Genomic DNA, 24,848 nt, shown 5'->3' with positions numbered 1-24,848 from the left:
AGAGGACAAAATATGATCAAAGAACATATAGGCTGCCAAAATACTAATAATTTTATATTTCTTAAAAGGGTGTTTATTATTCTTTAACTTTAAAATACATATTGTATAATCTCTTTTGAATGTATTTTACATGTACTTGTTAATGGAGGAAGTGAAAAAATGTATGTTAAACACTGCTAAAAACAGAGTAAAATAAGAAATTGGACTATATTAATGAGTGAAAGAGGTGGAAAGAAGATAAACTGTATATAAACAATGCTTTTAAAGAAATTTAGTAAAGAAAGAGAACACAGAGATGAAACAGTAGGTGGTAGGGTACATGAATTCAAATAAAATTATCTATGTGCATTTCTTTTGTAATGGAAATATTAAGGCATCTTTGAATGCCAATTAAAAGATTTAGTGGGGAGAGAAAAAGTTTCCATGAAGCTGATTTAAAAATAAAAAGGAAAATGGAGAAAGCCTTCAGAAGATAGAGATAAAAATTCAGAGATTTCAGATGGAGAGTCAAATAAATGAAGGATTGTTAGACTGTATTTTACATCTACTGAATGTAAAACAAATTTTAAGCTAGATTCCTATTAGAAATCAAATTTTAAGCATTAAGCTGAGAGATATAAATAATTAAAAAAAGGAAACATACTTTGAAAGTCACAGTTGCCTTTGTACAGTAAAATCCTATAGAAACAATAGGATCCTTCAAAGTCTGGGATTTTTGTTGATGCATGGTTGATGTCAGATCATTTCCAAGGTAGTCTTCCTCACTATCATCATAACTCACAATTGCAGGTACAAATGACCAGGCCCATGATACCCATCCCTGTTGCTGTTCATCCTCTTGCTGTGAATAAAATTCTTGGCCTTTGTACTGAGCAGGATATGGCATATCTATTCTTGTTTCATCTTCAACACCTATCAATCGAAATAAAATCATTTTTAATCAAAAAGACTTAACTAAGAAAAATTAGGAAGGTAAATTCTATAAGAATGGTCTCCCACATCCTTCTTTCAACATATAAAGGATGAACAAATCATACACTAGTTATTATATAATTATTTTAAACCAATAATTTAGCATTACCACCTTTAAGTTTCTATATGTTGTTCTGTGTCAATTTTCTTTCATAAGCTACTATTAATATTATGTGTAAAGTAGTTTACATAATTTTGTTTTACCACATAATTGTAAGTGTAGTTGATAAATACAAATAGTAAATCACTTCATGGCAATTCACTCATTTATTTTTGTAAGGTTTTGGGGTCGTTTAATGTTTTCATTGATTTTTTTAGAGAGAGGAAAGGAGAGATAGAAACACCAATGAGAGAGAAAAACATTGATCAGCTGCCTCCTGCATACCCCCTACTGGAGATCAAACTCAAAACCCCAGCATGTGCCCTGAAAAGGCATCTAACTGGGACCTCTCAGTCCATGCAACGATGCTCAATCCACTGAGCCACACCATCCAGACTCACTCATTAATTTAAACAACAACAAAAACCCTACTTCCCAAAAATAAGGCTAAGGTGCTAAAAAAACTGACTTTTCATAGAAACATAATACAAGAAAAGTTCTTGATCCCTTGATGCACCCAATGGAAAAAGAGAATGGCAATTATTCCCAGGCAAAATGCACACCCCAAAAAAACAATTCTACCAAAGGATGAAAGTAATGTTATAATGAAATTACTCTTATACATAGTTAAGAAAAATAATAGTGTTAGTGCCTCTTTCTTATTAGTAGGTAACTTTAATTAGTAGGTATCTTTTCTACAGATGAAAATTATAGCAAAAAACTTTTATTTGGTTACAAATTAGCAGACTAAAGATTTAAATTCCAACCACTCTAACTTATTCCATCTTGTAAAGACAAATTCCACCAGTCTCTTAACATTATTCTAACAATACAAACAAAACAGGCATATCATCATGGAATTTAGAGGAAAATTTTTTTTTCAAAAATTCATGGCATATGCAATCTCCAGCAGATTCAACATATGTACTCTTAAATGATAAATCTATAAATGCACGCACTCCATTAAATATCATTCATTCACATCCACTTTTAGGTGTTCTGGCTTGAAAAACTACATAACTCCCCGCTTTCATCTGCAAAGAAAAAGACTTAAAAAGTAGTAACTGGAGTACCTAAAATATAGTACCAAGAGACCTTAGACATTTTACTTCAAAATAAATTATAAAAGCTACAAATCCAGAAAATGTTTTACAAAATCTGTATATCCTGATGTTTAACCACAACCATTATATAAATTTCTATTGGGGAATAAATAAGGCTGTAAGAACTGTCCCTAGTAAGATCTCAAACTGGACATCATCACTGAATATCACTGTATATAAGCAGTCAGGTCACCAGAACACAAGAAGCAATGACCAGGTAAGGTCCACAGAGCTGCATTCTCTTGTCTAAACCATTAAAACAGAAGGAGTATCCTCTGCTTGATCTCTTGAAACAAAAAGAAATGTCACTAAGAAAGGTCTGAGTAACAGGTCACTATAATTTATATCTAATATTAGTAAAAAATGAGATTCTGATGAAAGATGCTTTTGAAGTTCTGAGTCTTTGTTCACTGCCTTGTAAAAGAAATTAACTAGGGCCGGGGGAGGGAGGGATCATCCTTGATCTCTGGTCACAATTTCCTAAAATACTCTTTTCCTTTGAAACAATACGTCTTAAACTAGGACCCTTTGACAAAATTCAGTAACTCCATGAATTTCCATGGAAAAATATATATTAAGTATTTAACTAAATGTAGCATTATTTTCATTGTGAACATAAGTAACAAATCAGAGTTGCATCAGCAGTACCTTCAACTCTACAGAAATCACAGATGATATCAAATAATAATTGTGAAGTTATCTCAAACTATCATTTTTATACATTACTTCTTTGAAAGTATGATAGCTATTAGATTTCCCATTTATTTTGTTATTTAATATGTTAACACAGAAGCACATATAAAACTACAATAAAAAAGACAAACTATATGAAACAATGGTTTTCAGACACTGGATATCAGGCAATGAAGACCTGAGAAATGGGAAACAAGAGAAATGAGCTCTGCCCTGGCTGGTTTGGCTCAGCAGTTAGAGAGCATTGGCCTACAGACCGAAGAGTCCCGTTTCGGTTCCTTCTAAGGGCACATACCTCGGGTGCAGTTTGTCCCTGGTCCTGGATGGGGTCATGTGGGTGGCAGCCAGTCGATGTGTCTCTCTCACACTGGTGTTTCTCTCTCTCTCTTCCCCCCTCTCTCCCTCTGGCTCTATCTGAAGATAAATGCAAAATGTTCTTGGGTGAGAATAAAAAATAAAAATTAAAAAAAAAAAAGAGAAATGAGCTCTAAAATTGCCCCAGTTTACTGCTTGGAATGAGTTTCTAAAGTCACTGCCAGGGAAGCAGGAATCCAAGCCGACTTAGGCAGCCTCCTTAGATGATAAGACAGAGTAGTGAGTCCAGGGAGACTAAGACAGGTAGACTTTGCAGGGCTAAGTACCAAACAAGTAAGACCTCCTACAAAAAAGAGCTCTTAAGATCTGCAGAGGATCCCACTACAGTCCTTAGGTGAGTATTAATTAGTTTCATGTACAAAAACTAGTGAGGCCATGAAAAGATCCACCAGAAGACAGCAAAAGGAAAAATTCCCAAGGCTTATATAGAATTGGGAATAATTTGTGTCCCCACCAGCAAGAAAGGAAAAACTTAATTCACAGGGCATCAAAGTACTCAAAAGCATTTCAATAGTGGGACAAAACTGGGCTTAAGGTAATGGCTGCTCTGATCTTACTTAAACTTTAAAGCAAGATTTAAATGAATTAAATTGTTTCCAAATAAGTAAACTGTTTGCTAGAATACAAAAATATCCAGCACTCAACAGGAAAATTTCACAATATCTGACATCCAATTAAAAACTGTTTATCAGGTATGCAAAGAGCAGGAAAATATAATGCGGAATGAGAATAGGTCAGTCAATATAAGAAGACCAAGGAATTGACACAGTTCACAGCATTAGTAAACAAGGACATTAAAACAGCTATATAAATAAATGCAATACTCAAGAAAGCATAAACAAGGAGAGATATGAAAGATATGGTTTTTAAAAACCAGACTGAACTTCTAAAGATGAAAAAGACAGTCCTGGCAGGTTTGGCTCAAAGGTTAGAGCACCAGCCCATGAACCAAAGAGTCACGGGCTCAATTCCCCGTCAAGTGCATATACCTCGGTTGCAAGTTCGATCTCCAGCACAGTTGAGGTCCTACAGGAGGCAACCAAATAATGTGTCTCTCTCACATCAATATTGCTCTCTCTCCCCCCTCCCTCCCTCTCTCTAAAAAAAAAATCAATGGAAAATATCCTCAGCTGAGGATTAAAAAAAAAGATGAAAAATACAGTATCTGAGTTGAAATATAAGCTAGATGTGATTAATAGCAGATTAAATACAGGAAATTAGTAAACTTGAATAGAAACAGAAACCATCAATAATGAAACAGAAAATAAAAGGAAAAAGAAATAACAAATATGAACAGAGCACAGAGACCTCTGTGAAACTTCAAGTAGCTTAATATACATGTAATTGGAGATCCCAAAGGAGGAGAGAGGGGAACTGAGAAAGATATTTAAAGAAATAACACCCACCTACAGACCTAAAAATTTAATATATTCCAAGCACAAATAACATGAAGAAATGATACTAAGGCATATCAAAATCAAGATGATTTTGAACATTCTGAAAACAGGTTCATAGGCTTTACCAGAGTATCAAAGAAATCCACAGCACACACAATATAAGGTTAAGGATCCTTGGTTTAGAAAGATAAGAAAACTAATTCAGACTCCTCTGGAAGTAAATAGTGGAGTTGCTTTCTCCTTTTTTACATTCAAGAAAAACCTAGTCACCTTCTTAGATCACAGAAAACAATAGTCCTAAAGGAAATATTTAAGAATTACATTCAGCCCTGGCCGGTTTGGCTCAGCGGTTAGAGCGTCCGCCTGCGGTCCGGAGAGACCCGGGTTCGGTTCCCGCTAACGGCATGTACCTCAGATGCAGTTTGTCCCCGGCCCTGGCTGGTCGTGCGGGTGGCAGCCACTTGATGTGTCCCTTTCACATCGATGTTTCCCTCTCTCTCTCTTCCTCTCTCTCCCTCCCACTCTGTCTGTACAAAAAATGGAAAAATGTCCTCGGATGAGGATTAAAAAAAAAAAAGAATTACATTCAATCAATATTTAAAACTTCTGCTCAAGAGGCACCTTTAACCTTTAAAATATGTATAAGACAAGTCACAGAGTGACAAAAAAATTCCCAAAGCATGTATATGACAAAGAACTTGAATTCAGAATATATAAAGAACACCTACAAATCAGTAATCAAAACTGAAAAGGTTTGCCCTGACCGGTTTGGCTCAGCAGTAGAGTGTTGGCCCACGAACCAATGAGTCGCAGGCCGACCAAGTTTGATGCCGACCAAGGGCACATACCTCGGTTGCTATTCATCCTCAACCCTGGTCAGGTCATGCGGGAGGCAACCAGTCGATGTGTTCCTCTCACGCCAATGTTTCTTTCTTGCTCCCTCTCTCCTACTCTATCTGAAGATAAGTAGAAAAATATCCTCGGATAAGGATTAAAAAAAAACTAAAAAGGTTTAAAAATAGGCAAGTATGTAATATACACATCTAAAAGATAGATGTATTCATGTGAACAACCAAATGAAAAGTTCAAAATAATTGCTCAGAGAAATGCAAATTAAAACGAGATACCACAATACATCCATCAGAATGGCAAAAAGTAATGCCAGACTGACACCACCAAATGTTGGCAGGGATTTGGAGCACTGGAACTCTTTTTTTTTTTTAATCCTCACCTGAGGACATTTTTCCATTTTTTGTTCAGATAGAGTGGGAAGGAGAGAGACGAGAAAGAGAGAGAGAGAGAGAAACATCGATGTGAAAGGGACACAATGAGTGGCTGCCTCCCGCAGGGCCCAACCAGGGCCAGGGAAAAACCGCAACCAAGGTACGTGGTCCTTAGCGGGAACCAAACCCGGGTCTCTCTGGACTGCAGGCCGACGCTCTAACCGCTGAGCCACACCAGCCAGGGCGCAACTGGAACTCTTATACAGTGTTGATAAGAATGTAAAATGGCACAACCACTTTGGAAAAAAGGGTCTGGTGGTTTCTCAAAAAAAAAAACAACTAACTAAACATACAATTGATCGCACTCTTAGGTATTGATCCAAAAGAAAGAGTAGCACATGTCTACAAGAAACTTGTAGAATAATGTCCAGCACAGCTTTATTTATAATAGCCAAAACTATTACTAGCCCAAGCCATCTATCAACAGAGGAGTGGCTAAATAAGCTATAGTATATTCATATAATATATTCATACAATGTACCTAGCAATAAAAAGTAAAGAACTAATGATATATGCAACAACACAGATGAATCCCAAAAATATTATGCCTTTAGGGAAGTGAAAATACTCTATATGATACCATAATAATGGACACATGTCATTATACATTTGTCCAAACCCACAGAATGTACAACACTAAGAGTAAATGGTAAACTATGGACTCTGGGTGATAGGATCTGTCATGTAACGCATCAACTGCAACAAATGTACCACTCTGGAGGGGATGCTGATAATAGCGGAGGCAGAGGTAAGTGGGAAATCTATATACCTGCCCTTCAATTTTGCCATGAACCAAAAACTTCTCTAGAAAATCAGTCTTAATAAAAAAATTTTAAAAATGTTTTTAAATAAACAACATTCTTATTCTTTTTTTTTAATATATCCTCATGGGAGGATATTTTTTCATTGATTTTTTTTTTTTTTTTTTTTTAAAGATAGAGTAGAAGGGAGGGGGAGAGAGAGTGAAACATCAATGTGAGAGAGACACATTAATTGGCTACCTCCCACACAACCCCAACTGGGGCTGGTGATCAAACGCACAACCCAGGTTCATGACCTTGACTGGTAACCAAACCAAAACCCTTAGGTCCTGGGGCCCACGCTATAACCACTGAGCCAAAGCAGCCAGGGCACACATTCTTCTTCTTCTTTTTTTAATCCTCACCTGAGGATATTTTTCTATTTATCTTCAGATACAGTGGGAGGGAGAGAGAGGGAGAGAAAGAGAGAGAGAAACGTCAACATGAGAGGGACACATTGACTGGTTGCCTCCCACATGACCCTCACAAGGGCAGGGGATGAACCGCAACCGAGGTACGTGCCCTTGGCCAGAATCAAATCCGCAAATCATTGGTCCACTGGCCAAAGCTCTACCACTGAGCCAAATCGGACGGAGCAACATTATTATTCTTAATGAAAAAATCCTTTCACAAAAGAATACATCTCAAAACATTCTCTCATGCTCTTTCCTGTCATTCTCCAGAAAACACTGTTCTGGATTTTTTAAGGAACCAAAAATTTGTTTTGCTTATTGTAGAGTTTCACATAAATGGAATCACACATTTCTTTTTTTTTTTTTTCCATTTTAGAGAGAAAGGAAGGGAGGGGAGGTGCAGGGAAGGGAGAGAGGGAGAAGAGAGAGAAAACAAGAAAACTATAAATGTGTTGTTCCACTTATTTATGCATTCACTGGTTGATACTTGAATGTGCCCTGACCAGGGATTGAACCCACAACCTTGGTGTATCAGGACACTCTAAACAACTGAGCTGCCCAGCCAGAGCACATTTCTTTTTGACTGGCTACTTTCATCACTTAAGATGTTTGCAACATTAATTGTACTGCAGCATATATCAGTATTTCAGTCCTTTGTACAACTGAATAATATTCCAGTGTATGGATATACCATCACTGTTTATCTATCATAACAGTTTATACACCATAAATGTCCATCCGTAGCTGATGTACATTTGAGTTGTTTCCACTTTTTAAAAACAAAACATGTTGCCATAAACATAAACATACAAGTTTTTATGTGGATATATGTTATCAATTCTCCTAGGAGTAGAATTGCTGGATCATATAGTAACACTATTCAACTTGTTGAGGAATCAAATTGTTCCAAAGTAGCTATATCATTTTACATTCCCACCAGCCATTTACAGGGGTTCCAACTTCTCCACCTCCTTGCCAACATTTGTTATTATGAGTATTTTTTATTGTAGCCATACCACTGGCTATGAATTGGTATCTAATTATGGTTTTAATTTGCATTCTCCCTCACAACTAATGATGATCATCTTTGGGCATTTGTTTGGTTAAATGACTATTCTGGTCATTTGCCCATTTTTAAATTGGTTTATTAGATCCTAAGTTTTAAATATTCTTTTTTTTATCCTCACTCGAGGATATTTTTACATTTATCTTCAGATAGAGTGGGAGGGAGAGAAAGAGAAATATCGATGTGTGAGAGACGCATCAATTGGCTGCCACCCGCACAGCCCCAGAGGGGTAGAAAATGAACTGCAACCAAGGTACATGCCATTGGCTGAAATCAAATCGGTGACTCTTTGGTCCACAGGCTGACTCTCTAAATGCTGAACCAAACTGGCCAGATCAGTTTTAAATATTTTTTTCTAAAGGCTCTATCTATGGGAATTAATGATCTTGTCCAAATTTCTCCTGATCTCAGGCCCAATGCTAAGTCAAAGTCAATCATTCCTTTTATCATATTTCTACTTCAGATATTCATTCCTGTATTTAATCAAACATACTATTATTCTACTATACATCATACTTAACAAATTTCACATGTCTATCTGCTCCATTATATCTTAAAATTTTAAGGGAAGAGAACAAATCCTTTCTCCTCTATAGTTTCCCACACTATCAACAATAATGTCTTACATACACTAGGATTCAGTAAAGAAATAGAGTTGAATAACTGAAGCTAAGCCACTAGGTATACGTCAATGAAGTAAATACTTTGTTTATTAGTGCTCCAATCAATTAACTAGGTGTCCTCCAATGAAACATATTAAGTATAATTAATAATTAATTACACATAATAATTATTAATTTAGTACACATACTTCAGTTAGTTATAAGTACTCTTGGTGAGCCTTTGCAAAAAAATTACCAATACTAAAAGTTACTAGGTAATCTTGAGGTTGAACTACTTTAATTTTTATATGATATATATTCTAAACACTTACATTATTAGAAATATTAAAGTTACAGTTAGCATGCAGAAAAAAGAAAAGCAGAATCACCCTGGCTGGTTTTGCTCAGTGGTTAGAGCGTCGACCCACAGTCCAGAGAGACCGGGGTTCAGTTCCCGCTAAGGGCATGTACCTCGGTTGCAGTTTGTCCCTGGCCCTGGCTGGGTTGTGCAGGTGGCAGCCACTCGATGTTTCCCTTTCATGTCGATGTTTCTCTCTCTCCCCCAACTCTATCTGAACAAACTATAGAAAAATGTCCTTGGGTGAGGATTAAAAAAAAAAAAGAAAGTCAGAATTGGGTCAAGCACATAGAAAAACTCAAAGTGGTGTCAAACAACCGAAGTAAAACCATCCCACCACATTAGACCACTGCAAAACTCAATCTAATATATGTTTCATTTCACAATTATAAAACCACTGTGAAAACAATAGTTCTAAGATAAAGTTTTTATTATATTTACCTGTAATGTCTCCTAACATATCTTTATTATGACAGGTTGAGTCTTCTGTTTCTCCATCTTTAAAATTACCTATTTCTCCATAGTAAAGAGCAATCCCAAGTTGCATTACACGGATAAACATAGGCAATTGTTGATCTGTGATGGAAAGTTTCAAACTCTCTACTAAGGTGTGAATCTGTATTTTGAAAAAATAAAAACATCAACAAAATCATATTCAAAGGGTGTACCTTTTTGCATAGGTACAGAAATGTTAAGTCTTAACTGGAATAGCATAAGGAAACAGTAATATCCCAAACATTTCTAATATTAAAGCCAAAATAATAGTATTCTAAAATCTTAAAAACTAAACAAATTTTGCTCTGATCAATAAACTTTAGATAGAAACTATATAAGGCCAAATGATGTAAATGCAAATGGAAATGATAATGAAAAGACATGGTCACAATAGATTTCCAGAAAGAAAGTTGTATAATCAAAATACAGTAGTCCCCACTTATCTGCAGGAGATACTTCCAAGATGCCTAAAATTCCAGATAGTATTAAACCCTATATATATTATGTTTTGTCCTAAACATACATATCTTTTCACTTAAAGAAAGCACTTGAAGGCTTCTCTGTGGCATATACAAACTGCATCACTACTCTTGCACTTTGGGGCCATTAGTAAGTAAAATAAGGGTTACTTGAAAACAAGCACTGAACTACCACAGCAGCTGACCTGACACCAAAAGGACAAGTAAGTGATTATCAGGTGGGAAGCATATGCAGCTTGGATATGCTGGACAAAGAGATGATTCACATCCCAGGCAGGGCGGAGCAGGATGGAGTGAGTTTTCATCACACTACTCAAAATAGTGTGCAACTTAAAATTTATTAATTGTTCACAACCCCAAGTCAAGTCTCCTTCCATCACCACTTATTCCTCCTTTATCCTCTCCTACCTCCCCCAACCCCTCTTTCCCTGTGGTAATCACCGTACTGTTGTCAGCCTAAGAGAGGTTTGGGGGCTTAAAACCCATATAATTTTATTAACCAATGTCACACCAATAAAGTCATTTAAACGTTGCTGTTTTTTTAACTTATAAATTCTTTATTTCTGGAATTTTCCATTTAATATTTTCAGATCATGGCTGACCGAGGGTAACTAAAGCCATGGAAAGCAAACCACAGATAAAGGGAGACTACTGTACCCCTCTACAATGTTTCCCCAAAACCAGAAAGATCTCTGTTACAACTAATAATAAAAGTTTCATGATGTCATTTTAGTAAAACTTTAATCACCCTTTCCAGCTTTATTAACCAGAAAGAATACATATACATCCTAAAAGCACATGTTAAGAGGGAAAATTACTAACATTATAACTATGGAAGTATGAACACAATAAAATTTTTATAGTCAAATATGAAAAACCAAGGGAAATATATGTTCAGGAAAGTTTTTCAAACAAATTTTAAATAATAGATTTAAACATGACAAAATTTGTAACATGAATCAATTATAAGAAAGAAATAAGTTTAATTACTAGCAAACAGGATATATAGCAGTCAATCAAAGTCCTCCTCATAGAAAGAGACATCAATGGAATATAAACACAGCCTCAGTGTAATGGTTTCCTGCTGTTATATAAACATGGAATAAAACCAATTAAGCCATAAAGTCAAATCTCTTGGAAGGTTTATTTTGACTCACTGGTATTTGAGTATCTATGAAACATGAAAAAGATGTAATGGTAATCACCATAATTTTAGAGCTAAAGGCACACAAAAAATTGTACTTGAAGGCAAAGAAAGCTGTGTTGGGGGAAGGGTATAGCCTCATATTCAAATAAGAGTACAGGTTTCTTAAAACTAACCTAAAAATCATACACTTAATAGACCATGAAGAAGTAAGAAAACGGTGAGGAGGAGGAAAAGGAGGGGAGAAGCATACAGTACAGACCTACCAAGCTCTTCTTCATTTGAAGTTTATCTACCACATACTTTCATTTTGTTTAAATGTTTTAAAAATAAAACTTACTTTAAGATAGTTTTAAACTTATAAAAACATTGTAAAGGTTATAGAGAGATCCCATATACTCCTCATCTAATTCCCCTACTGTTAATATTCTGTCACCATGTGGTTACTTTTGTCACAACTAAGAAACCAACATTGGTATATTACTATCAACTAAACTCGATGCTTTATTCTGATTTCATTAGTTTTTCCACTAATATCCTATTTCTGTTCAGGATCCCATCCAGAATACCACCTTGCACTTAATCGTCATGTTTCTTTAGTCTCCTTTCGCCTGTGACAAGTTATCAGACTTTCCTAATTTATCAATGAGAGTTTTGAAGAGTATAATTTGGGTCTATTTGATAATTTTGTCTTTATTAAACAATTTTTATTGATTTGAGAGAGCAAGAGAGATATCAATGTGAGAAACATCAATCAGCTGTCTCACACACACGCCCCAACCAGTGATCGAGTCTGCAACCTGGGAATGTGCCCTAACCAGAAATCAAACCCACAACCTTCTGGTGCAGGGGACGATGCTCCAACCAACTAAGCCACACTGGCCAGGGTTATTTTTTTCAACTTTTTTAAAAAAATTACAGTCGACATTGATATTATTAGTTTCAGGTATAGAGCATAAAGGTTAAACAATTACATAATTTACAAAGTGATACCCCCAATAATTCAAATACCCATCTGGCAACACAGTTATTACAATATTATTGACTATATTCCCTCTGCTAAAATTTACATCCCTGTGACTATTTGTAACTACCAATTTGTACTTCTTAATCCCTTCACCTTTTTCATACATCCTCCCACCCCACTGGCAACCATCAGTTTATTCTCTGCATCTAAGAGTCTGTTTCTATTTTGTTTCTTCATTTATTATGTTTTTTTTAGATTCCACATTGAGTGAAATCATATGGTATCTGTCTTTTTCTGACTCATTTCACTTAGCATAATACCCTCTAGGTCCATCCATGTTGCCTCAATGGTAAGATTTCACTTTTATGGGCAAGTAATATTCCACTGTATATATGTACCACTGTTTTTTTTTTTTATCCTCTCACCTATTGATGGACAATTGGCTACTTCCATATCTTGGCTACTGTAACCAATGCTGCAATGAACATAGGGGTGTATTTATTTTTCTGAATTAGTGTTATGAATTTCTTCAGATAAAACCCAGAAGTAGAATTCCTGGGTCATAAAGCAGTTCCATTTTTTAATTCTCACCACATCCTTTTAAATATTATATGGCACCAGTAATAAACAATCTTAGCAAAATCGATGACAAGGAATCAAGCCTTTGTTCACATGAAAAATACAATAATTGCCCTGGCTGGTTTGGCTCCGTGGTTAGAGCATCGGCCCGTAGACAAGAAGGTCACAGGTTCAATTTCCAGTTAAAGCACGTAACTGGAGTGCAGGTTTGATCCCTGGCCCTAGTTGGGGTGCATGCGGTGGGCTACCAATCGATGTGTTTCTCTCATACCAATGTTTCTCTCTCTCTCATCCCCATTCCCCTTCCACTCTTTTTAAAAAGCAATGGAAAAAATATCCTTGTGTGAGAATTAACAACAACAAAAAAATACAATTAATAAATAATAATACAAGAATAAACTCTGTGGTTCACACACTTACAACTATAAACCTACTCTTGTCCCAGTCTGCATATATAAAATACACAAACACATCTATCTTTGAATGTATGATAATTTATATATTTTACATATATTATATAGCCTAATATCAATAAGATTAATCCCCAATAGAAAGGTAGACAAAAAACCTGAATGGATTTTTCAAAGAACAAATGTAAGTAAAAATGTAAAGTAAAAAAATGTAAGTAAACATTCTCAACAAATGTAACAACTAATAATCAAATAAATGTTAAATAAAATATATTTTTTTTGCTCAAAAAATTGGAAAGTTTTAAAACACAATCATATTTAAAGACAGCAAGAGTGTAATAGAAGCACTCCCTTAAATGATTATGTGCACTTACACTTGTTAAACCTTTCTGGAAACAATTTTGCAATACAGATCACAGGCCTTACAAAAGTTTAAGGGCCTTAATATGATATTTGTAATTATAGAAATCAATCTTAAGAAATTAATCAGGTATGTGGTCAAAGTTTTATGTAGAGACTTTCATTCCTCTGAAAACTGTTTTTAAAAAATGTAAATTTCCAAAAATGGGGGAAATGTTTAATAAATTATGTACCCATATGAGATATTTCTCTCAAAAGATAGAAAAATCATAAAAAGCCTACCCAAAATATAAATAAATAAACTCAAAAGCCATTTAAACAAACATACATGAGAGGTTTACACAAATAATTAGGGTATCTGAAACATTTTTTGGAAATCCCCTATCTTTGAGGTGATCAATGAGGTTCAACCACACTCATACTTCCTAGGACTAGGAGTTGAAAGACTGATGGTTCTAATTCAAAATGGCAAATCTAACATCGCAATACATAGCATTAATTTTTAAATACTCAAAATTTTATTTCAGTTGAGCATGATATGTTATCTTACATTTAGTGATTACCAGAGCCACAAAACACATGTCAACAAGCTTATTTATATTAAGGAGAGTTTTATAATAAAATGTCATGGCTAATCAATTTTGAGAACACAAACTTACTTAAATTTCAACACTAAGTTTCCCTCAAGTTCATTTATTTTTACTTTCCTCTAATTTAGCTATATCCTAGAATATACAATTAAATTTGTACTACTGATCGATAAGATTATTTTATATAGTAAGGCTTCCATGTATCCATTACTTGTTTGCGAAATATATCTTGTATCCATCTTAACATTCTCCAATTTTACTAGCAGATTCAACGCTGAAGATGGAAAGTAAGCTCACTATCCTAAGACAGATATCAAATTAGTATTCTTCCATGGTTATCTTTGCCAAAGAAGCTAATTCAAAAACAGAAAGGAAAAGTGACAGAATTTACACAAACAAAGATGCATTATACACAGTAGGGAAAAAAGTAAAATATTCATGACTGAGTACCACTAAAGAAAATCAGATGGATTTCACATATTAATATAAACTTAAGTATCATAGAGCTAAATAAAATCAAAAGTTTGCTATGCTTTTTTTTTAATGTAAAAAATAAATAGTTTATACAGCCATACCCAAACAAGCATTAGTAGTCAATACCAGTGTTCAGACTCAGGGCTAACTTTTCCATTACAAAATTTTAGTATTCAGAGGCATGTAATTAAATAATAAAAAGTAATTTCACATTACTACTTAATTAACAAGATCAGAAGTTACTGTGTGAATTCTTTTTCAAAGATATACAAATAAATGGAGGGTTAGAAAACTGATATGTAAACAAAGAACAAAAGATTTACACTTGAGACTAACTATCCACATTGATAATCATACCAATTCCTTGGAGAACACCAAATTTTCACGTGTCAAAAACTTTACCTGAACAATTCCCATATTCTATGATTTTAATTAATTTTGAAACCATAGGTCAAAAGTTAATATTTCCTGAACCAATAAGATATCAGGTTGGCAAATCACGCCTTATAAATTTATAGAAGAAAAAGAAGAGGCAATAACTACAGCCATCAGGTTATGCTAAACACATTATAACAACTGAAATGCAGATTGACAATCAGTACACTATGGGCATAAACATACTTTTTATATGATTTCTTCTATCTACTTAAAGAGAAAAACACTAATAAATAGCTGGACAAACTAAAAGAAAAACAACAGTCACAGAAAAAAGAAAAATAGGTCCCCAGGAATCTCTACTAGAACACATAATGCAAAAAGTTATAACTATAATAAATAATATAGTAAATAATACAAAAGAGAAGTTATAAATACAACTAAAACTTTTTTACAAAAACAAATGGTACATATATTTATAAGGTTAATTTCTTCATTTTTAAATAATAATTAGCATGCACAAGAGCCAGTAAACAAAATAGAGACATGTAAATCAACTACGAGAAAAAGAAACACCTACTTTAATAACAGATGGCATCTTGGAATTTAGGTTATCATACGTAAAATGCAGACGAGTTCTGAAGGAACATTTGTATAATAAAGGATCCTGGTAAAATTCTATTTTACCACTAGCATTTCGTTTATCAAGACAAACTGTACAGTCAGAAAAGTTGATAACCTTTCTCAGCACCAGATCAGTGGCTAAAAAGAAAAGAAAAACATTTTAAGTTAAAAAAAATAAGTTAGAGAAAAAAGGCAACTATTATTTATTAGTAGAAATAGTAATTCCAAGAAGATTAACAGAGCATTAAATATGGGATGCCAGAACCTATGCCAAAAACTTCTCACTTATATCATTTAAATCTCCCAACAACTTTATAAAATGGATACAAAAATCCTCATTTTCTGTATAAAAGAGTTAAGCAAAGGCCAAAGAAATAAGGGTAGCTTGTCCCCAATTTGCTTGACACCTAAACTACAAATTTAAAAAACAACTTGTGAAAAATTTCATTACACTTTGCTATCTGAAATGAGATATTAAATAATAATAAAATTAAATTCTTCAAAAACCATATTTAAAATAACATTTTGAGTAATAGTCACTCATTTAATATTTGTTTTGCACTAAAAAACTTGATGATATGCTCTAAACCTGCACTCTCCAATATGTCAGCCACCAGTGATGCATGGCCATTTAAATGTATATATAAATTAATTAAAATTATATAAAACCAAAATTTCAGTCCCTGGTTGCACCAGCCACGTTTCAAGTGCTCAATAGCTACATGTAGCTACTGGCTACAATACTGGAAAATAAAGATATAAAATATATCCATCATAGTGCACTAGCACTGCTCTAAATAATAACTAATGAAGAAATTACTAATAACAGTACAAAGTTTGTTTGCAAGGCAATAAAAATGAAAAAATTACTAGTAAAATATCAAACTAGAAAGTGAAACCTTTAGCAAAAGAGTAGTTTTATATCTAATAAGCAATACCTAGGTAAATATTAGGCCCAAATATAAATGGTCAGTGATTTTAAGTTAGAAGCTACCCCATGCTAGCTATGGCGATGGGAATCTTCAAACCAATAAAATATGCTGTAATCCAAATCCTGACAACCTCAAATTAATTCAATCTTTAATTTCCTTATCTTTTTTTTTAATTTAACTGTTTAAGAAGTAAAAACTAAAGAGTATGCACATGGTAGAAATAGCAAAGTTTTATTAGCAAATAAATTTCAAATTTGTCTGTTAGTTGAAAATATACAAACTTACCATATTATTTTATTTAATATAGTATATATTATTAAATTACTTAATTACTGATATTACATACAGGTATACAAATTAACAAAACTATAATAGTAGGACTAAAAATTAAAGAAAGCTTCTAGCCTGGCTGGTGTGGCTCAGTGGTCAGGCATCAACCGATGCACCAAGAGGTCGCCAGTTCAAAATCCAGTGAAGGCACAGGCCCAGGTTACAGGTCCATTGCCAGTGGGGGCCAAGCAGGTGGGGGCCAAGCAGGAGGCAGCCAATCAATGTTCTCTCTCTTCGATGCTTCTTTCTCTCTCCCTCCGCCCTCCTCTCTCTCTAAAATCAGTAAAAAAAAAAAAAGTTTTTAAAGCCTCCATATCAGCGGTTCTCAACCTGTGAGTCACAACCCCTTTGGGGGTCAACTGACCCTTTCACAGGGGTCGCCTAAGGCCATTGGAAAACACATATTTGGTCTTAGGAACCAAGACACCGCTCCTCTACCTGTCTCCAGGTGGGTCTGCCACATGCAGATAAGCCCACAGACAACATGAGGAACTATATTAAAGGATTGCGGCATTAGGAAGGCTGAGAACCACTGCTCTAGATGCTTCCTTCCCTCTCTTTATGAAAATAATAATTTACTGAGTATTTGCTATTACATGCTACACTACGTTTTTTTATGTCCATTATCTTATATTTATATCTTACATTTGAAAATGTTTTTACTAAAAGTTAAATAAACAGCAACCTTTTAAAATTTAAAAAATGGCCCTGACTGATTTTGCTCGGTGGTTAGAGTATTGACCTTGCAGCAAAAGGTCTCGGGTTTGAGTCCAGTCAAGGGTACATACATGGGTTGCAGATTTGATCCCTGGCCCCATTAGGATGCATGGGGGAGGCAACCAATCAATCAATGTCTCTCTCTCACACGTTGATGTTTTTCTTTCCCTCTCTCTCCCACTTTTTCTCTCCCTCTCCCACTCTCTTTAAAAAAAATTAAGGGAAAAAGTATCCTCGGATGAGGATTAACAACAACAAAAAAAACTTAGAAAATGAATTCTAGTTCTGGTATTTACCTTAGATACCATTCTGCAATTTAATCTGTAAAATGGGGACAATAATTGTGTCTAATACTCTAGAAAATGATTTGACATTATTTGAAAATTTGAACACTTACATATCTTCCCATTTAACAGACCCACACCTAAGTATATGCCCTAAAACACTTGCACGTATGCATCAAAAGATATGTACAAGCCCTGGCCGATTTGGCTCAGTGGTTAAAAATACATGTAACTAAGTATATCATTTAGGTACACATTTACTTTTTTATTGAGATAAAATTCATATAACATAAAATTAACCAATTTAAAGTACACAACAGAGTGACATTTAGTACACTAACACTGTTGTGCAACTGTCACAATTTCATAACTTTTTCATCACCCCCCAAAAAAACTGTAGTCTTCAGCTATCACCCCTCCAAAACCTTCATTGCCCTTTCCCCTCCCCAATCCCTAAACAATCACTAATCTGCTTTCTATCTATGTAGATTTGCCTATTCTGCCAGTTCACAGAAATGGAAACATACAATATACACTTTCCATGTCTGGCTTCTTTCACTTAGTCTAATGTTTTCAAGGTTCACCCATGTTGTAGCATGTATCAGTACTTCATATTTAACAGCATAACTTTTTTTAAGCAATTGAATGACAAAATTTAACACAGCAGTTAATTTTAGGAGGAAGCAAGGGGATGGAAAGGAAAAAGCACATGGGGGTAGGGAAGAGTAAATTTTGGTGTTCTAGTTACTTAGAGGGCACACATTCATTATTATTATATTGTGATATAACAAATATGTTACATAAATCCCTTTGTAAATATTAAATATTGCACTAAAAATTAAAAAAGGGAATAGTCTCTGCCTCAGAGAGTATAATTAAAATAAGCTAATAAATGTAAAAAACAGCACCAACCTGGATGTTAACAAGCACTCAATAAATAGAAAATAACATTTTTGCTGACTTTATCGCCACCACCATCATGAGCTTTCACGTGGTATCATATTTGATTTACATAAATACACTGGTAGTTTGGCAAAAATGACAATTCACATTTTACAAATGACTCACCCAAGGTTGCAGTAGGTTAGTGTTGGAGAAAGGATTCAAACAATGATCCCCTAGCTCCCAAATACAGGAATATTTCCAATTTACTATAAAGAATTTCCCAAAGTAATAGTTGCATTACCTCTATATTAAAACCACAAAAATGTCTTCCCCTAAAATGTCAGCTCATTTATTCAATCTTGCATTATCCAGTTCCTTTTGTTTTCTATTTTCCATAGCTTTTTCTTCTGGCTCTTTTATTGAACATTTCTTCCCATAGAGGATGAGAGGGAGGCATTAACAATGCCTCAAAAAACAAAGAGTTTGTTGGGCCTTTATATACACTTTTCTTTATGCTTCACAACAGAGCTGAGAGATCAGGATTATTCTTGATTTTCAAAATGTGAAGGCTGAAGCTTGGAGAACACACAAAAATGAAACTGTATTCCAATTTTGCTAGTTGCTAGTTGTATGCCTTAACTAGACAAGTTAAATAATCTTAAGACTCAATTTCACTTTGCTTTCCTTTAACTAGGACTTTAGATGAACAAATGAATATATACCTAAATGAATAAGTGTTACCGTAGACAGCCAGGAAGTGCTGGAAAGTTTCCCCATTGCCCAAGATGGTGCAGGGGTAGGTTCTTACATTGAGCATGCCTAAAGATAAATGGACAGAACCAAAGAGCACCAAAAGTTAGAAAGATGAATGGACAGGTCCCAAGCACACCAAAAGCTAGAAAGATGGACAGAGCCCAATGCACCCAAAGCTAGAAAGATGAATGGAGAGGGCCCAGTACACCAAAAACTAGCCAGATAATTGTATAGAAAAAAAAGCCCTCCCTTCCCTATCCCTGTAAGAACCCCAGGGGTCTTTGAGACAGAGAATCCACCATTCTGCCTGGTCATGGCACCTCAGTAAACTTTCCTTACGTACCAGCACCAGTCTAACGAATCTGGCTTTCCTTATGGCAGGCAGCCAAACCTGCATTTTGGTTACAAAGGATATAATCACTTGATGGAGTTATGAGAATTAGATAAAATAAATGTAAATAATATAAGCAGCTCCCTTTCTAGGCAATGACTATGTACAGGACATTTTTATAAAGCCTTACAGTGCATTAATGTATTTAATAAAATAATTCTACAGAGAAACTCCATTTTATCCTCATTTTACAAATGAAAAAACTGAAAGAGATGAGTAAGTCACCCAAAGTAATACACCTTGTACTAAGTAAGAGAGCCAGGACTCAAATGCAGACAGTCTAACTTCAGTGCCAGCAGGTTTTTTTTGGGGGGTTTTTTTTTGCATTTTTCCTCAGAGCGGGAGAGAGAGAGGGAAGAAGAGAGAGAAACATCGATGTGAGAGAGACACATCGAGTGGTTGCCACCCACACAACCCCTAACTGGCAAGGACAAAATGCAACTGAGGTACATGCCCTTAGTGGGAACCAAACCTGGGACTCTCTGGTCCGCGGGCCGGCCAACACTCTAACCCCTGAGCCAAACTGGCCAGGGCAATGCCAGCAGGTTTTAATTTTTATTTTTTTGTAAATTTTATTCTGTCTTTTTTTAATGTACAATCATTTTCACAGCTTTATTAAAGTATAATTCATATTGAAATAAACTGCTCATACATACAGTATACAATCTGATAAGTTTAGGGATTCTTATGTGTGTGTTTTTTTAATTAAATTGGGGTAACATTGGTTCACAAAACCATATCGGTTTCAAGTGTACAACTCAACAAAAACATCTTCTGCACAGTGCGTCATGTGCCCATCATCCCAAGCATAGTCTCCGTCCCCATTCCCTACCCCCTTAGCTCACCTCCAGCTTCCCCACACACCCCTTCTCCTCTGGCTATTACCACACTGTTGTCTGTCTATGTGTTATGTGTATATGTTTTTTTTGCCTAATCCCTTGACCTTCTTTCATCCAGTCCCCCAAACCACCTACTCTCTGACAGCTATCAGTCTGTTCTATGTATCTGTGAGTCTTGTTTGTCAGTTTATTTTATTTACTAGATTCCACATATAAGTGATATTATATGGTAATTGTCTTTGACTGGCGTATTTCACTTAGCATAATAATCTCCAGGTCCTTTCATGCAGGCACAAAAAGTAAGATTTCCTTTTATTTATGGCCAAGCAGTATTCCATTGTTTAAATGTACCACAGCTTTTTTATCCACTTACCTACGGATAGGCACTTGGGCTGATTCTAAATCTTAGCTATTGTAAATAATGCTACAATGAACATAAGGGTGCATATATTCTTTCAAATTAGTGTTTTGGATTTCTTCATATATATTCCTAGAAGTGGGATCACTGGATCAAAAAGCAGTTCCATTTTGAATTTTTTGAGGAAACTCCATACTGTTTTCCATAGTGGCTGCACCAGTCTGGATTCCCAACAGTGCACTAGGGCTCCCTTTTCTCCACGTCCTCACCAGCACTTTATGTGTGTTAATCTATTGATGACTGCAAGTCTGACAGGCATGAAGTGATATCGCATTGTGGTTTAACCCCTTATCAGATGTATCACTGGCAAGTATGTTGTTCCATTCTATGGGTTTCCTTTTCATTTTGTTGATAGTTTCTTTTGCTGTGTAAAAGCTTTCTGGTTTAATGTAGTTCCATTTGTTTATTGTTTCCTTTGTTTGCCTTGCCCGAGGAGTTATATCTGAAAAAATATTGCTACGAGAAATGTCTGAAATTTTACTGCCTATGTTTTCTTCTAGGATTTTTATGGTTTCATGACTTACATTTGTCTTTAATCCATTTTGAGTTTAGTCTTGTGTATTAGTGCTGGCACTTTTAACAAATACATACAATGGCAACACACAGATAAAAGGTGCTCACAATAGTCTCCTTATGATATTTTCCAAAAATATCCATTTTTTATTCAATCAGAACATATATCAACAAATGTTATTACTTATTTAATTAACATCTCCCAATGGAACTAAGAAGCAGTGTCTATGTTCTTCACAGCTATAATTTGTTTGTTTTTATTTTTTTTCTTCATTGATATCAGAGAGAAAGAGAGACAGAAACACTGACGAGTGAGAACTTCAATTGGCCCCTCCTACATGGCCTTCCACTGGGGATCAGGCCCACAAACTGGGCATGTGCCCTGACCGGGAGTCGCAATGGAAACCTCTTCGTACATGGGTTGATGCTCAACCACTGACCCACACAAGCCAGGCCACAGCTATAAGTTTTTATGTTAGTACAGTGCCTAGCATGTAGAATATAATAAATAAAATAGTAATAAAAAAATCATAGTGATTAAAATTATATTATTACTTAGTTTTTTTAAGATAAGCAGTAGGAGAATAGAGTATATAATAGTTAAAGGAGGTTTCAGGAGTATCCAAAGTTCCTATATGTACTCTGTAATATACAAACATAAAACATAAATCAGTCGAATATATTGTTTCCTATTACCAAGTAATGTGAAAGTAACACACTCCCTTTCCTCCTTCAAAAACATTACAAATTTTTACTGAATATAATTCATGTTTATTTGTATAACCCACAGTATTGTAAAATATTATACATCACCTTTGAAACAAGCATGTTATAGCTAAGAAAAAATAAAAATTAAAAACATTAAAAAATAAGTCTGGTATATCTTAATTTAAGTCTATCAACCTCCTATAATTGCATGCTAGATTTTATATATGTACATTTTTCCAGTATGAAGGCATAAAGTTTTCATTAGATTCATCTAAGAGCCAGTTGGCCCAAGAAAGGTTTAGAAGTCAAGAAAATAGCTTCAATAATGGAAAATCTATATTATTCTTGACATTTACTCACCAGAAATATCCATGAATGCACGATCCCATAATTCACCGACTGTATAGCATTCTGCAGAAGTTATGTTGACTGATAGAACAATATCATCTTCAACATACTTTAGTATGAGATTATTTATGACAATGTTTACATTATTTACAACTCGTCTAATCAGACTCTGCACATAACCTATTATATAGGAAAAAAGAATGCAATTAGCCACAAGCCAGTCAACAAATAACTAATTCTTAAAATCTTACTGAGTATAATGTACATGAAAGGAGAGTATGCTTAGCATATTTTGCAAAGAGGAAACTAACATTCAAATAGGTAAACAGGTTTACCAAAGTAACACAGCTAATAAGTAGCAGAATCAGCCCAACACCATTACAAAGAAGTTCTATATAATTAAGAGTTCATGTACTAAGAAAAATTACATTTACCAGAAACCCTTTAAATAATATAATACATGCTAGGTCCCCATTCAGTGATTATACTACAGGTACTATGGTTTATGCCTACTCTATTAAACATTTCCCAAATGAAACTGTGTTACTATTTGTTGATTATACCATATATTAAAATAGCTTTAAGCTTCTTTTTTAAACCTGCTATCATATTCTACTCCTACTGTAAATAGCCATAAGAATATTAAAATGTTAGGCCTGGAGGAAGAAAACTAGGAGAAACATAACCATCATAATGGATTCAACTACTGCCACTTGCTAATATATAACACTGAAACAGGGTAGGGGAGAGAATATCAATGAGGATGAAAATGTAGACAGAGTTAAAGAAAGAAGCAAAAAGAATACAACAAAGAAGATAGAAAAAGTAAGGAAGGAAATAGAATGGATACAAGCATAATGAAAGCACAGAGAAATACAAGAATCAAAAATCATTGTTTTTATTTTTTAAAAACTGAAAGCAACAAAAATAACTAGTGAACATTCTTTTTCCTGCCTAGAATGTCCATAATTTTTCTTTTAATTTCATGCTACTGTGGGATACTCCATAATCGCTGAAGTTTCTCTCAGAAGTTTTTCAAACAATAAATGTGAATATAGATACATTATTGAGGAACTGAATTGAAAATATAAATAATGCCCAGTTGGTGTGGCTCAGTGGTTGAGTGTCAGCCCAAGCACCAAGAGGTTGCCAGTTCAATTCCTGGTGAGGGCACATGCCCAGGTTGTAGGCCCGATCTCCAGTGGGGGGCATGCAGGAGGTGACCAATCGATGTCCTCTCTCATCGATGTTTCTATCTCTCCCTCTCCCTTTCTCTCTCTAAAATTCAATAAAGAAAAAAATAAATAAACATATATATAAATAAAACTAAACATAAATAGCATTTAAAAAGAGGAGAAAAAAATTAAAAACCTCACTTTATGCAAATGCATTTTTCACTATAAAAATGAATTGAAGTATTAGCTATCTCATGTAATAACTATTTATATTCTTTAAACCAGAACTTTACTGGACAAAACAATCAACTTTTTCCGGGAACTAACACTGTTAACACCTGCTGGGAGAAAGCTTATTTAAATCTATCCAACCATACATAACATGTTTGCAAAAAAACATTTCCTTCATTCCTTCCCCATGGATACAAAAGGGAATGTTAAACTACTATATTCAAGTTTTTCTGGTACATGGAAACTATTAGCAGCTTTTAGAGTGCCAATATTAAATAAGTTAACATACAATATATCAATAAGTTTAAAATAACAAATACTCTTTTATGAGAGTAGATACTAAAATAATGCTTAGCAGATAAAGCTTCCAAACAAAATTTTAAATATCAAAAATTTCAACGTTAGAATGTACAGGGGTGGGCAAAAGTAGATTTGCAACCAGATTTACAATTGTAATACAAATAATATGTAATACAATAATTAATAAATAAAATACAAGAATAAACTCTCATACTCACAACTGTAAACCTACATTTGCCCACCCCGTGCTATTACTATGTAACACAGATGTTAAAAATAATGATAAAAATCCGTTACTAAGAAGTCAAGCATGTCTAATATTGGTTTTCCTATTTCTGAAAAACCTGTCATCAATAAGAATTCAT

At 34.6% G+C, this 24,848-nt stretch overlaps 1 protein-coding gene across 9 annotated transcripts in view; it reads right to left on the bottom strand.

Annotated features, from left to right (window-relative positions):
- VPS13B (vacuolar protein sorting 13 homolog B) overlaps positions 1-24,848 on the bottom strand; it is an 867,799-nt gene that overhangs the window by 794,037 nt on the left and 48,914 nt on the right. For all 9 annotated transcript variants that reach the window (XR_004959842.1, XR_004959841.1, XM_036263824.1 and 6 more), the window contains exons 5-8: positions 22,790-22,957; positions 15,616-15,797; positions 9,604-9,778; positions 644-912 (exon numbers count right to left, since the gene is read on the bottom strand). Coding sequence is in view for 7 of the 9 variants with exons in the window: in XM_036263824.1 (XP_036119717.1) it covers positions 644-912; positions 9,604-9,778; positions 15,616-15,797; positions 22,790-22,957 (794 nt within the window). In the remaining 2 variants the exon portion in view is untranslated. The remainder of the gene's footprint in view (positions 1-643; positions 913-9,603; positions 9,779-15,615; positions 15,798-22,789; positions 22,958-24,848) is intronic.

Source organism: Molossus molossus, unplaced genomic scaffold (genome assembly GCF_014108415.1).
Source record: "Molossus molossus isolate mMolMol1 unplaced genomic scaffold, mMolMol1.p scaffold_m16_p_16, whole genome shotgun sequence".
NCBI lineage: Eukaryota > Metazoa > Chordata > Mammalia > Chiroptera > Molossidae > Molossus > Molossus molossus.
This window is presented reverse-complemented; position numbering and strand designations above follow the sequence as displayed.